This window comes from Arvicanthis niloticus, chromosome 6, assembly GCF_011762505.2.
Source record: "Arvicanthis niloticus isolate mArvNil1 chromosome 6, mArvNil1.pat.X, whole genome shotgun sequence".
Taxonomy (NCBI): Eukaryota; Metazoa; Chordata; class Mammalia; order Rodentia; family Muridae; genus Arvicanthis; species Arvicanthis niloticus.
Genome location: NC_047663.1, coordinates 36,880,446 through 36,893,550, shown reverse-complemented (window position 1 = coordinate 36,893,550; position 13,105 = coordinate 36,880,446). Strand labels below are relative to the sequence as shown.

Sequence of the window (13,105 nt, the reverse complement as noted above, 5' to 3'; positions counted from 1 at the left end):
CAGATCGCCAGGCTCGATGACGAGCACCTGTACCTGCTCGGCCATCTTGTCAGTCCTCTTTTGTTTTATAGTGCTGGAAATCAAAACCGGGGGCCTTATGTCCTGGACAACCTGAACCACACCCTCAGCAGTCAGTTTATGGGTTTGGGTGGTACCCATGAGAGGCAAGAGAGGAAAAGAGGAAACTGGAGATTTAAAAAAATGCAAATCGTTTCCGCTCCAGAAGCCAGTTATGTGGTGACTCTAAGTAAGAAAATGAATGGGTTCTGTGACTTTCTTTTAAAGTGTGTGTGTGTGTGTGTGTGTGTGTGTGTGTGTGTGTGTAGCATGTAGGATTCTCTGGAGCCAGAGTTTTATAAGTAGTTGTGAGTCAACTGATGTGGGTGCTGGGAATACCCACATCTTCCTCTGGAAAGGCAAGAAGCACACGTAACCGCTGACAGCCTTCTCTCTCCAGCCTCCAAGGCCCAGTGGTTTTGTTTGTTTGTTTGTTTTATGAGATAGAGTTTGTCTGTGTATCTCTGGCTAACCTGATGCTCTGTAGACCAGGCTGGCCTGGAAATCACAGAGGTCTGCCTGCCTCTGCCTCCCCAGTGCTAAAGGCGTGCAACACTCACTCTCAGCTTTCCTTTATTATTTTTCTTCTCTTTCTCTCTTCTCTCTGTTTTTGTAAACACAAGCGACAACTGAATGAGGACCTTGCCCAAGGCAGCAGCATATGGGAACCCAGTACTTTAGGACCAGGGTAAATGTGTGAAATAGGAGAGCCACGTGGTGCGGCGCAGCTCGCTCTTACTTTAACCCAGTGCTTCCCCGAAGCCCAAGAAGGGACTGCGGGAGCCCTTGCCCGGCTGGTTCACGACAATTTTGACAAAGCAGGAGGACCTGGGAGAGATGGGAGGCCTACCGGAAACAGCGTGATGCGGAGGGGCTCCCAGCAAAATAGAGTGCAGGTCATGGTCCGTGGGGCAGCACCGCCACCTACAGGAACTGCGGGGAGTACCGCTGCCTTCCAACCGGGCTGCCGCGCGCAAAAGTGGAAAGGGCTGGGAGCTCTCCCTAAGGATCACAGGGGAAGCTGGGTTTGGTGTCCTCTTAACTCTTTCCTCAAACGCAGTACGATCTTAGAATTCTAAAACGGCAGATCACAGGTTTCTCTGCTTAAAGCTCCAACGTTTCTCAATTCACCCGAAATCAGAGTCAGCTCTTTCTTGGTGGTGCACACCTCTAATCTCAGCGATGGGGAGGTAAGGCGGGAGGACAGGGAGTTCTAGGGCAGCTTGAGCAACATAATTTAGCCTGTCTCAAAACAAACTAAACAATACAAGGGAAGCCTACGTTATCTGCTAGATCCCCTCTGATCCACTCCCACAGCTGTTCTAACCCTTGCTTTTCTCAAGTCTGTCAACATGTCGCCGTTTCAATTCTATATTACTGTGACAAAATACATGAACTAATAAACTTACAAAGAGGAAAGTTTTACATTTTTAAATTATATTTTCACGTGGCCAGAAGACAACTAACTTGTTTATCAGCATATCTTATGCAATTATAAATTATAATAGTGCATAGCCCATATTAGTCACTTAAAATTCTGTTGAATTAACAAATGAAAGAGCGTACCCAAACAGCACTTTTCAGCTACTGTCTAGAGAAGAAAAGAAAATCCCAAGAATAAAGGTGGTGTCTCCTGTACTGGAAGTCAGTGTAGGGACTAGGGCTTGGTGCTGATGACCTACTGGCTGCAAGTGGTAGCACACAGTGACACTATAACTCCTGATCTTGGCCAGCTTGACATTTTTCATGACATGTAAACAACTGAGAGACTAATGTATTGTTGATTGATTGGTTGATTGTTTTAAGTGTATGAGTGTTGTGGGCCTGATTCCAAGTCCAAGGCATGTGTACCTTGTGCCCGCTGTGACCAGAAGATGGCATCAAATCCCCTAGACTAAGGACTAACAAGTTACAGTGTGAGCTGCTATGTGGATGCTGGGAACTGAACCCAGGTCTTCTATAAGAGCAGCCAGTGCCCTTAACTGTTAAGCCACTGCTTCAGCCCTCAAATGCATTATTCCTAAAGTTGGTTGCATGTTCTCAGCTAAGGTGTCTCTGACCCAAAGTATGACCTTGTAGTGGTAAGGATGTCAGTCAGAGAGTAGCCAGGAAGCTGTATGGAGGAGGAGCTAGATAGAGATAATATGTGAAAATAATATGTTTCTCTGTGCTCTTGTGGTTAAGCTAATCCCAAGGGGAAAAAACAAAATGTCAAAGCCAAAAAGCCTCACCCATGTCCTGGCAGTAGGCCTCAAGAGGGGGCCTTCCAGAGAAGAGAGCTTCTCTGAAGGAATTTTTTGGGTGTGGAGGAGTGTGACATTTGGTTTAATTGTTCAGACCAGCCTTTGACAGCCCATTTCAAATGGTCCTCCTGCTTTAGCCTCCCAAGTAGTTGGACCTGCAATTGTATGACCTTGAACTCCCGAAGGAGTCAAGATTGAACCTGAACTTCTGATTGTCCTGCCCCTACCCTCCTAGTTCTGGACTTACAGGCATCACATTCATGCCTAGTTTAAGCAGTGCTAGAGATGAGACCATGGCTTCATGAATGCTAGGCGTGTACCATTACCAACGAGCTGAATGTCCATCTCCTCCCTAAAAGGATGTGGAAAAGGCTCCTAACCAGAACTGTCATGGCTCATCACTGCCCAGCCCACTCTGACCCCAGAGCGCATGGCTGCTCCAGTCTCTCCATAGCAACTCTCCTGGCCACACTTGTAGTTCAGAAGGGGGTGGGTGGGCCTTGTGTTCCTCCTCATCAGATTTCTGCGTCTAACTCGTGAGCTAGATTTCCTCATGGCAGAACAGGGCAGCAGGCTTCAGGGTTGGCACAAGTGAGCCAGGAACCCACTGTCAAGGCTTCCCAACTCTAAGCTTTTAGTGCCCTCCTCCTCCTCTCTTGGAAGTAGACACACATACTCGAACACACACACACACACACACACACACACACACACACACCACTGCCTTTTTTATAGCTAAATTGTATGTCCTGTATATCTTTTGTTTTATGGGCCTTAATGACTTTGAAAGGATATCTGCAGTAAGAACATTTAAAATTCACATTTTCTCCTGGCATTCTAGTTCCAGTGTTTGTTCTAAACCTCTGAGCCACCTAAGCTTATTTTTGGTTCATGTTGTGAAGTAAGAATCCAGTGTGTGTGTGTGTGTTTTTCAATTGGTTGAACACTTGTCCAGGGGCGTGTGTGTGAGTATATTTATAGATTGTAGCATTTAGGGCAAAGCCATCTTTTCTATAGCTCTTCTGTGTCATATTCCTAGCTTACTTGGGTCTATTTCCTGAAATTTCTGTTCTATTTTCTGGATTAGCTCTGTATTTTGTCTTGAAATCTAATTAAAAAGAGTGAGCACAACCCTAACAAAATTGGAAGTAACAGACTTGGAAAGAAACTTTTTTGTTGTAGTTGTTTTACATTTATTTGTATGTATAGCTCTGGCCTGGACTCACTATGCAGACTGGCTTAGACACCCCATCCCACCCCACCCCCTGCTCCTGTTTCTTAAGTACTTAGAGTGCTCCTGTTTCTTAAGTACTTAAGAGTGCACACCTGCTCCTGGTCTTCGTAGCTATTCTTCCAAGTGTATCATGGTTGACTTAACTGTCAGGCAAGTTTTAAGAAAAATGTTTTGTACTTTATTGACTGCATGCCCACACTTACAAGGGCATGCTCGTGCTCACACTTACAAGGGCATGCTCATGGAGGATGACTTACAGGAGTTGCTTCTCTTCCTATGTGAGTACTTGAGGCTTGATGACAAGGGTCTGTACCCACTGAGCCACCTCTCCTTGCCTAGAGAGACTGAAAGCATTTAAAAAAAAAAAAAAAAGAAGAAAGCAATCTAAATGTAAAAAAAAAGTAGTTCTAAATATACATAAGACATAGCATATTATACTCCTGCTTTCAATGTGTCGCATCTTAACCATTTTTATTGCAATCATGTTTCCATTTCTGTGCAGCCAATCTCTGTAACTTCCTCATGGTGTGAAACGGAAACTGTTACACAACTATTTCCCATTTTCCCTTCCCCACAGCTTCTGTAAATATAACACTGAAATTATATGGTCATTTTTTTTTTTGACTTTGTTGTCATTTTGAGACAAAGTCTCATGTAGCCTAGACTGGCTTCCAACTTGGTATGTAGCCAAAAATGATCATGAACTGATCCTCATGTGTCTTGATTCTCTCCCCCTCAGCTGTTTGGCTTCTTAGCATATTGATGTCCATGCATGTTACAGTATTGTCTCATTCATATACACACATCACACACACACACACACACACACACACACGTACGTGAGAGGGAGGTGCGGCAAGGAGCATGTTAGCTAGAGGACAACCTGAGGGAGTCTTTCAGAGCTGGAATTTGAATTGTCAGGCTTGGTTGCAAGCATCCTTATCTGTTGAGCTATCCTGGCAGTCCATCCTCTCTTTAAAAAAAAAAAAAAGGTTTCATTTTTAGGATGCCACATTTTATCTGTTCATACAGGAACAGATATTTGAGGTCCTTCTTTGACTGTTAATGTTGCTATAGACCTGGATGTAAAGATGGTTTGAAACCCTTCCAGTAGAGTTGCTGGATCGCATGGCAAATATAGTTCAATGTTTTTGAGGATCCTCCATATTGTTTTGCATAGCACCGACCATTACACATTCCCACAGGAATTAGGTGCACAGGACCTAATTAATTCCTCCATATCCTCGCCACACGTTTTACAACAGCTCTGCTAACAGGTGGTGCTCATTTCCGAGGTGGTGCCTTGGAACTCAATCCTCATGCACTGTGACCGAGCTACACCCAGACCATCTTGAATTTGTCTCTATATTTGATATCTGTAGTTTGCTAATATACTTAGAGATAGCTATCACAGAGTAAACTATATCCTATTTGTTAAATAATGCAGATATCAGGAATATTACTGGCTATTGAGACTACACAGGAAGTGCTCTAACAAAATTTGGAGTAACATGCTGCACTCATGACAAAGAGAGACTTGTAAATTATGATACTGCAGAGGAAGCAAGCAGTACAGTGCAGGCTAGAGCAATTTTCTGTCCAAGGTATTTGGCTTCAATTATTTCAAACTGAGGCCTTTGGGCTGGGAAGAAAGCACAATGGTAAAGTGAGAAGCTATTCTTCTGATGACCCGAGTTTGGTGCCCAACATCTTCCCTATGTGTCATGGTGGCTCACAACCACCTGCATGGACATCCAGCTCCAGGGTACCTAACACCACTCCTGCCCTGAAGAGACAGACAGACAGACAAGACACAGACAGACAGAAACACATTTCAAAACATTTAAAATGTGGCCTCAATTCCAATAATTCTTTTGACTGGTTGTTTCATGACAGGGTTTTCTTTCAAAGATCTACTTCATATGTGGAAAAGAGGGTTAAAATCCTTACAGTTGAGGGGCAGTTGGAACTGAAACCCAGACCTGGGGGGAACTGGAGAATTCTGTCATAGTTTCAGCTGAACTCTACCCAGCGTCTGACCCATCCATAGCTTGTGGTAGTAGGAAGGCCACTGAAGAGCAATGGCCCTCTGCTCTCAAGCTGTCAATGCCAGGGGCTGCTGCGAGCATGGCGAGAGTCTGCTGTGAGCCTCTGCAGCACAGCTGCTTTTTCTTGAACACGAGCACCGTTCTACCTTCAAGTTTCTCTCACATGGTCTACAAACTAAAAAACTAAAATTCTACCCCAAAGCAATCACAACTCAATTGGCAACATACACTATGAATGCAGGAACACTATTTATTAGGTCAATAATTCATTTAGCAATACAAGTACAGGATATATCACAATGCTGGTTACAAACATACTTAGTGTGGTTTAATAGTTACAAATAACAGTGGGCACTACAAGTGAGAATGGTATGAAAGGCCGTTCTGACTCAATGAGCTGTCTTCAGAATTGAATAATGACCAGAGATATTACTATAGAAATTACTGTGGCACTAGTCGTGGGGATTTTCCTGTAAAGAATGTTAGTGATTCATTTGTAATTATTCCATTAAGGGTTTTTCTTTTTATTTTGAGTCTATTAAACTAAAACCCCTGTTACTTAATAAGGTATAAAAATAGTACTGACCTGGTAATATTTAATAAAAGGTAGCATTCATTCACATAAAAGTAAAACTAAATTGAAAAGTTTAGTCACCATGGCAACATATTTTCCCATAAAAGGAATATACAGAAACAAGTGATGTTATACAAATGGTACCTGCAATTCAGTGATTCAACACTTTGTGCACCACAACCAAGTTTCCTAGATATCTATATATAGCATATATATTTAATCTTAAATTTTACTTTTGAAAAACATGTGCACTTCAACAAACTCATTAAGGCCACTCATGCTACAGATACCTAGAACTGCAATCAACAATCGTGTTATTTAATAAATCCTAAAGCACTCTCCTTCAAATCACCATCACAGGAAAAGCCAGTTTTCTGCCTAAAACATTCCTGAGATTTGGGGACAAAAGAAATACTAGTGTTAAGTTCTGTACACCAATCCAAATGTTCTACTTAAATCTTTTTTTCCAGCTAATCTTAAATCCTCTAAAGCCAAGAGGTGAAAAGTGTTAATTTTTAAAACAAAATAAAACTCTTAAAATTCAGTAATTATAAATAATTTTTTTTCCAGTAGTAACTTTGCCATCCAGAAAAAAGATTGGAAGCAGCAAGGCTAAAAACTCTAGGGGAAAATATACATATAAAAAAAGAAAAATGGTGGCAGCTAACATCACCTGTTACTTAGCAAACCATTCTTTGAATTTGCAGTTTTGGCCAAAGGCTTGTATCATGTTTAGCCTATACGGACAAGTTCAATGGTCTCTCAAGACTTCCAAGCTGGCAGCTGCCACACTACTGCATTTCTTGAGACAGGGTCTTACTAGGCTGTCCTGGGGGATCTCAAGCGATCCTCCTGTCTCAGCCTCCCATGGAGTTGGGAGTGAACCTTGTGCCAGGACCTGCAGCTTCCTGTACGGATGAGCCGTTCACATGATCTAGGACAAAGGGCTCCATTCAAATCACTGATTCTCACAAGCAGCAATACCTGGGCAGGGTGTAGGTGAGTGTTTATAAAAAACATACAGCGATGGAGAAAGGGTCTAAATCCTCAGGGCAAAGTCTAGTTTGAGGACCCCTAAATATTGTGCACTAAAAACTCAGTTGGCGCTATTAAACCAAATCTTACGTGACTCACCTGGGTCACATGCACAAGCTCCTCATGCCCCCAAATGGAATAGCACCAGACTGTAGGAATAGAGAATTCAGGGGAGGGTGAGATCATAGGCCCTTATTTAAAATTACATGCAAGCTACTGATTATTCTGAGGTAAACTTTATTCAGTTTTTCCTTTGAGAGTTTGGAGACAGAATCTCCCTTTGTAGCCCAGGCTGCCTGGAACTCAACATCTCACCTCATTTAGCCGCCTGAACACTGACATTATAGATATGCACCACACCCTGCTTTAATACATTTTTAAAATAAAATTATGGTGGTGTTCCTCTCACTCCATCACCCCTGCTGAGGGATGAATCCCACCCTTGAAATGATAAGGGCAATATTTTCACTAGAATCAGAACATATCAAGTCATATCACTAAGACAGAGTGTTAAGAGTGTAGGCATTAGCCTAACCTTCACTAACTTACAGAAAACTCTATTAAAGGAATGGTCAGACAGATCGGCTGACAATGACCTGCTGGGGCGGGGCTGGTTGTCATCTGACATCATCACCCTGTAATCACAGGCTTCTAAGATCAGGTTACTTCATCACTGAGTATGAGTTAAGTTTGAACTGAGCTAAGGAAGATGAGCCCGTAAGTTATCTGGCTATACAAAACACTGTATGTGCACAACACCAAAAATGAAGATTAAATAAAAATAATTCATGTGGAAACTTAAGTTTTAAAACATTTATTGAAAAACAATTTACCATGACATTCCTAGACCACAAACATACCACAGGACTCTAAATATCCAATAGAAGTATACAAAAAGCCTATCCTCAAACTGTCTTTGGAGGTATTAAATATACAGGCTTGTGAGGGAGGCTCCAGCTGAGTAACTGGGAAATGCTACTCCTTGGTCACACAGACTACTTGGTAATGAAGGTGACTCTCACAAGACTGTAATTAAAGAGAGGGGAGCCAGCTGTATAAACTGCAAGTGTGCCAAATTAAATTCTTTGAAGAATTTTAAAGGAAATTCAGTTCGAGGAATAAATTCAAGTCTCTGAATCCAAAGCTGTTGTGTCAGGATGAGAGCTTGCCTCACCTGCTGGGGTGCATCCCTACTAAGGTCCCTTCTAAAGACCTAACACACTGGCTTATCACTAAGACTGCAAATAGCAATTTCAAACAAAGTTAAAATTGGGAAGTTTAAAAAAAAATTCTTGAGTAATGTTTCTGTACTCTCCATGATAACTGTTTTCCCCTCACCCAACAAGCATGCTAAAAGAACAAAATCTGACACACACCCACTCACTCACTACTCCAAGCATTAACAGGAGTAGTGTATCTAACAGCCAAGTCAGAAGCCCCTGAAAATAGGGGAGAAACCCAGATTCTTAGCTACAGAGGGACCAGACCAGACGGCCACTGTGCTAAGAATTGAGGTAACAGCAAAAGATCTTTTTGTTTCTTTTTGTTACATGTTATAACTTAGAAACTAAGTATTAGCTCCACATTAAATAATCTGGCTAGATTTAAAAACTTAGAAAAATCAAATCCCCAATCAGTGAAACAGACATTGTAACCAGAGGGTCTTTCCACTGGTGTCATGGATTTCAGTTAAAATGACTATTATTTTCAATAATAATGAATTTTCTAAGACTTTCTTTTGTGTGCATTCATCTTTTTAATCCCCACAAACCATACAGTAAACCTAAAATTCTCTTCTGAACATGACTTATTTCATGACTCTTAGCCAGTATATTTGTTAACTACATGGAGTATCAGGGCAAAGATTAAAGTGAGGTGGCTACAGAGATGGTTACAGACGTGCCATGACACTGCCATCTATGAACCATGACCAAAGATTTGCCACTGACGTTGCCCACATCCTATAGTTTGGTATCTATGATGCAAATATAAAACTCTTGCATTAGTACTCTGCATTCTACCTAAATGAAGTCATTCTACTGGAAAAGGCAAGTGCAGTCACTAAAGAACAATCGGAGTCTCTGGTCCAAGTAACACCTTCCACAGTTGCCTGGTCCTTTTAGATCTTTCTGGTCCTGCAGCAAACACTTTGCAGCATCTCACCATGGTACCAAAAACAGAGTTAGAACTGCTGGTCTACCTGGTGTTCTGAGACTGACAGATCAACACTGGTCCAGTTAGATGAATCTGACAGTCTGTCACTGAAACAGAGTTCTGGAATGGCTGTATGCCCTGATCTGGGAAAGATGGCCAAAACTATGTCAGGGTGCCCCTCCCCCCTTACTAGTACCTGTGTTACTTTTCTATACTGCATATAAAGAGTTTTCCATAAAATTTCCTTACAATACAGTATTGAATACCTCCACATGGAAGAATTAATTATATGTTAAAAAGTTTTTGAAATCATCCTTACATAATAAGAATGCAACTCTTTTAAACTCTTAAATAGTTTTATTTAGGGGTTCTTTTTTTTTTCTTTCAGACTTTCTGAAAAACGAATTATTTTTTAAAAAGAAAAAAAAAAGGTTTCCTGTTGTTCTACTAGGGTGAGAATGTGGGACTACTTATACGCGCGGCACATGCTGCTATAACTCAATATATGCTTATTCTACAGGAACCGCAATACAGGACTACCCAAAACAGGGTCTTCGATGGACTGGACCAGTGTTTCAATGCAAATGCCAGCCCTAAAAACAACATGGTTTTGATTTCACAGTATGGATTCCCCAGAATCTGGGGAAAGGTAATTGTTAGCTGAGGCTGTCCCTCAGCAGCTTGGTCCCTCAATGTTCTGAGACATGAGGAAGGACTGCACCACTTCTTCAGTGGACTGGGGGCTGCTGCTGACATCTTCAAGGGCATCGGTCACTGAATACTGTCGATCTCGCAACCGGTTCCAGTTAGACAGAACGTTGTGATACTCAAACACTTTCTCATAATTCCCAACGGAGTTGTAAAGTTTAATGAGGCCTCGATAATCATATTCTAGTCCACTGTAGCCTTCACCAAACAGTTTCTTCCCTAAAGCAACATAAAAAGATTTAGATCAAATATTACAATTATATTTTGTTTAAATTTCAATACAATTGGCTTTTTGTTTGTTTGAGATAGGGTTTCTCTGTGTAGCTCTGGCCATTCTAGAACTCACTCTGTAGACCAGGCTGGCCTCAAACTCAAGAGATCCGCCTGCCTCTGCCTCCCAAGTGCTGGGATTAAAGGCGTGCACCACCACTGCCCGGCACAGGTTCTACTCTTTAGGCTGGCGTGGTTTTAGTCCTATGGAAGGAAAGCGGTCCAGTCTCTCTTCCACTGCTTCTTAACTACTCTCACCCCTGTGATATCTCTAAGACTTCAAGGAGTTGGCTTTACAAGAATACTAAAATAAATTTCACAGGTTTAAAAAAATGTGTACTTAATTCATGTGCATGTTTGTGTGTACTCAGGTACTTGAGCTAAATCATGTGTGTGGAGGCCTGGGGATACCTTTCAGGAATCTCTTTTCCTTCTATCGTGTGAGTTCTCCAGAAATAATTCAAGTCATCTAGGTTGATAAGCCTAGTCCAAAGTTTTACCAGTCCAAAAGTTCAGGTTTAGGACTAACGGTTTTAAGGATATTTTAAAATAATATGGAGGATTTGCAGAATCTTTCTGTGTAGCCCTGGCTGTTCTAGAACTCACTACGCAGACCAGACTGGCCTCAAACTCAAGACTTATAACAGCCTCTGCCTCTCCAGTGCTGGGATTAAAGGCGTGCACCATCATTTCTAACTAACTTTGTTTTGGTTTTTGGCTTTTCAAGACAGAGTTTCACTATGTAGCCCTGTGCTCACTCTGTAGACCAGGCTGGCCCCCAACTCACAGCGATCTGTCTGTCTCTGACTCCCGAGAGCTGGAACTAAAGGTGTGCCCACTACCACCCACCAAGTTTTGCTTTTCAAGTTGATACAGCTCTGTAGTCACACCTAGGAAGAAGAAAGCTTAACTGAGGAACTGCTTGGATCAGGTTGGTCTGTGGTCACTGTCTGCAAGAGGTGTTTACTGATGACTGATGTGGAAAAGCCTGGCTATAGTGTGCAGTACCTTACACAGGTGGTATCTTGGGCTATGAAAGAAAACTAGCTGGACATGAGTGAGCCAGTAAGCTAGCCAGCAAGCAGGGTTTCTCCATGGTTCCTGCCTTGAGCTACTGCCATGACGCCCCTCTTGATGGGTTTGACCTAAGTGTGAGCTGAAATGAACCCTCTCCTCCCAAGCAGACGTTGGTCACAGTGCTTCTGTCACAGCAACAGAAAAAACCAGCAGCATAGAGACATCTCAAGATGCTTATCTTGTAGAAAAAGGGAATATAAGAAAATATTCATTCATGTGCCTTTGTGTAAAATCATAAATAGAAAAATAAACCATAAACAAATGAGACTGATCACCCAAAGCAGGTGTTGAGAATTTCTTCTTAGGTAGAAGAAATTAAGGACAGCACAAGGAAAATACTTGCCTATGAATTTTTGATTCTAAGAACATTAGTATTTCCACTACTTGGATTTATGAAGTAAGTCAACATACAATGGCCAACACACAAATATATGGACCACTGTTTGTGACAGAGACAGCAATGGGGAAAGGACAGGCTATTGAAGAAATGGGTCCAGGTCAACTATATATGCGCACAGAAAAAGGAAAGCTTCTTCTAAGATGAACAAGTTAATTTTAGAATTGCAGATCAAAACATGAATGTGGTGAAGTGTCCAGAGGATGGTATTTTAGCAGAGTACCTTCATAACTGGTAGAAAAAACAAAATCCCTCAAACTAAATTTAAAGGGTACTAATGATAAATTAAAAGAAGACAACAAGGCATTTGATAAAATCCCAGGTGTCCTTGGGCTGGGTGTGGTAGCACATGCCTGGATCCCAGCACTAGGAGGAAGCAGGAGCTACAAGTCCCCATGTCAACGCCAACTAATCAAAATAAAATGAACCATCCTTTCCAGGTGCTCTCAAGAAAACAAGCCAGGGTGAGCAGCCTGGCAGCACAGGTGACTAAGAGGGCTCAGTTACAATATATGAAGAATTTCCTGAATCAACAATGCCAGACAATTCAAAATGGGCAAGGACCACAACAGTAATTTCATACAATGAGGTAATACTGTCAAATGACAACAATCCAAATGCTCTGTGTTCATTCATCAAAGACTAGATAATGACGACACACAAATCCAGTATAACATTCCTTAGTCATGGAAGTGACCAAGTGACCGTGATGCAGCAATACAGTAAAGACGTGAGACCTCAGATGGCACAAGGCGCAGGGGCGGCAGCAGGTGCACACCTTAAATGGTGGCCTTTATCACACACCCTGCTTTGTTGGCTTCAGTGCCGAGGAGGAGCCCCACAGGAGTAGTGCAGGAGGCTCTGTGCTCAGCTCTGGCTGCCTCATGCAGGACTCACTTGTCAGCGGGATCTGAGAGCACAGACATGCTCTCTAGAGCCCTGACTAAGGAAGACAGAAAGGCAACATACCAATTGCTATCGACCGCAGGTACAGTTTCTCAGCATTTTCATACTGATTCATGTCATAATTATACAGAGATGCCAGGTGTCCCACTGAAAGGGCCACTTCATAATCTTCTTGACCAAGGAGCTGCTCCTTAATCTGAATTGCTTTTATATGCATTTCTTCAGCTTCCTGAAAAACAGGCCAAGTGGATCATTAGGTTTTTCTTAGGACAATTCTCCTCACGAGTAAGTTTGTTCTAAATACCAGCACATCTTATGCACGTCATTAGGAAGTTACGGTCAAAGAGCATCACACGCCTTTTCCCAAAGCTGCTGCTGAAAACCATTACTGGTTTTGGTAAT

At 42.1% G+C, this 13,105-nt stretch overlaps 1 protein-coding gene across 1 annotated transcript in view; it reads right to left on the bottom strand.

The window, feature by feature from the left end:
• Positions 1–5,818: 5,818 nt before the first annotated feature.
• Appbp2 (amyloid beta precursor protein binding protein 2) overlaps positions 5,819–13,105 on the bottom strand; it is a 46,711-nt gene continuing 39,424 nt past the window's right edge. The window contains exons 12-13 of the mRNA XM_034505185.2: positions 12,767–12,932; positions 5,819–10,272 (exon numbers count right to left, since the gene is read on the bottom strand). Coding sequence (XP_034361076.1) covers positions 10,019–10,272; positions 12,767–12,932 — 420 coding nt within the window. The 3' untranslated portion in view covers positions 5,819–10,018. The remainder of the gene's footprint in view (positions 10,273–12,766; positions 12,933–13,105) is intronic.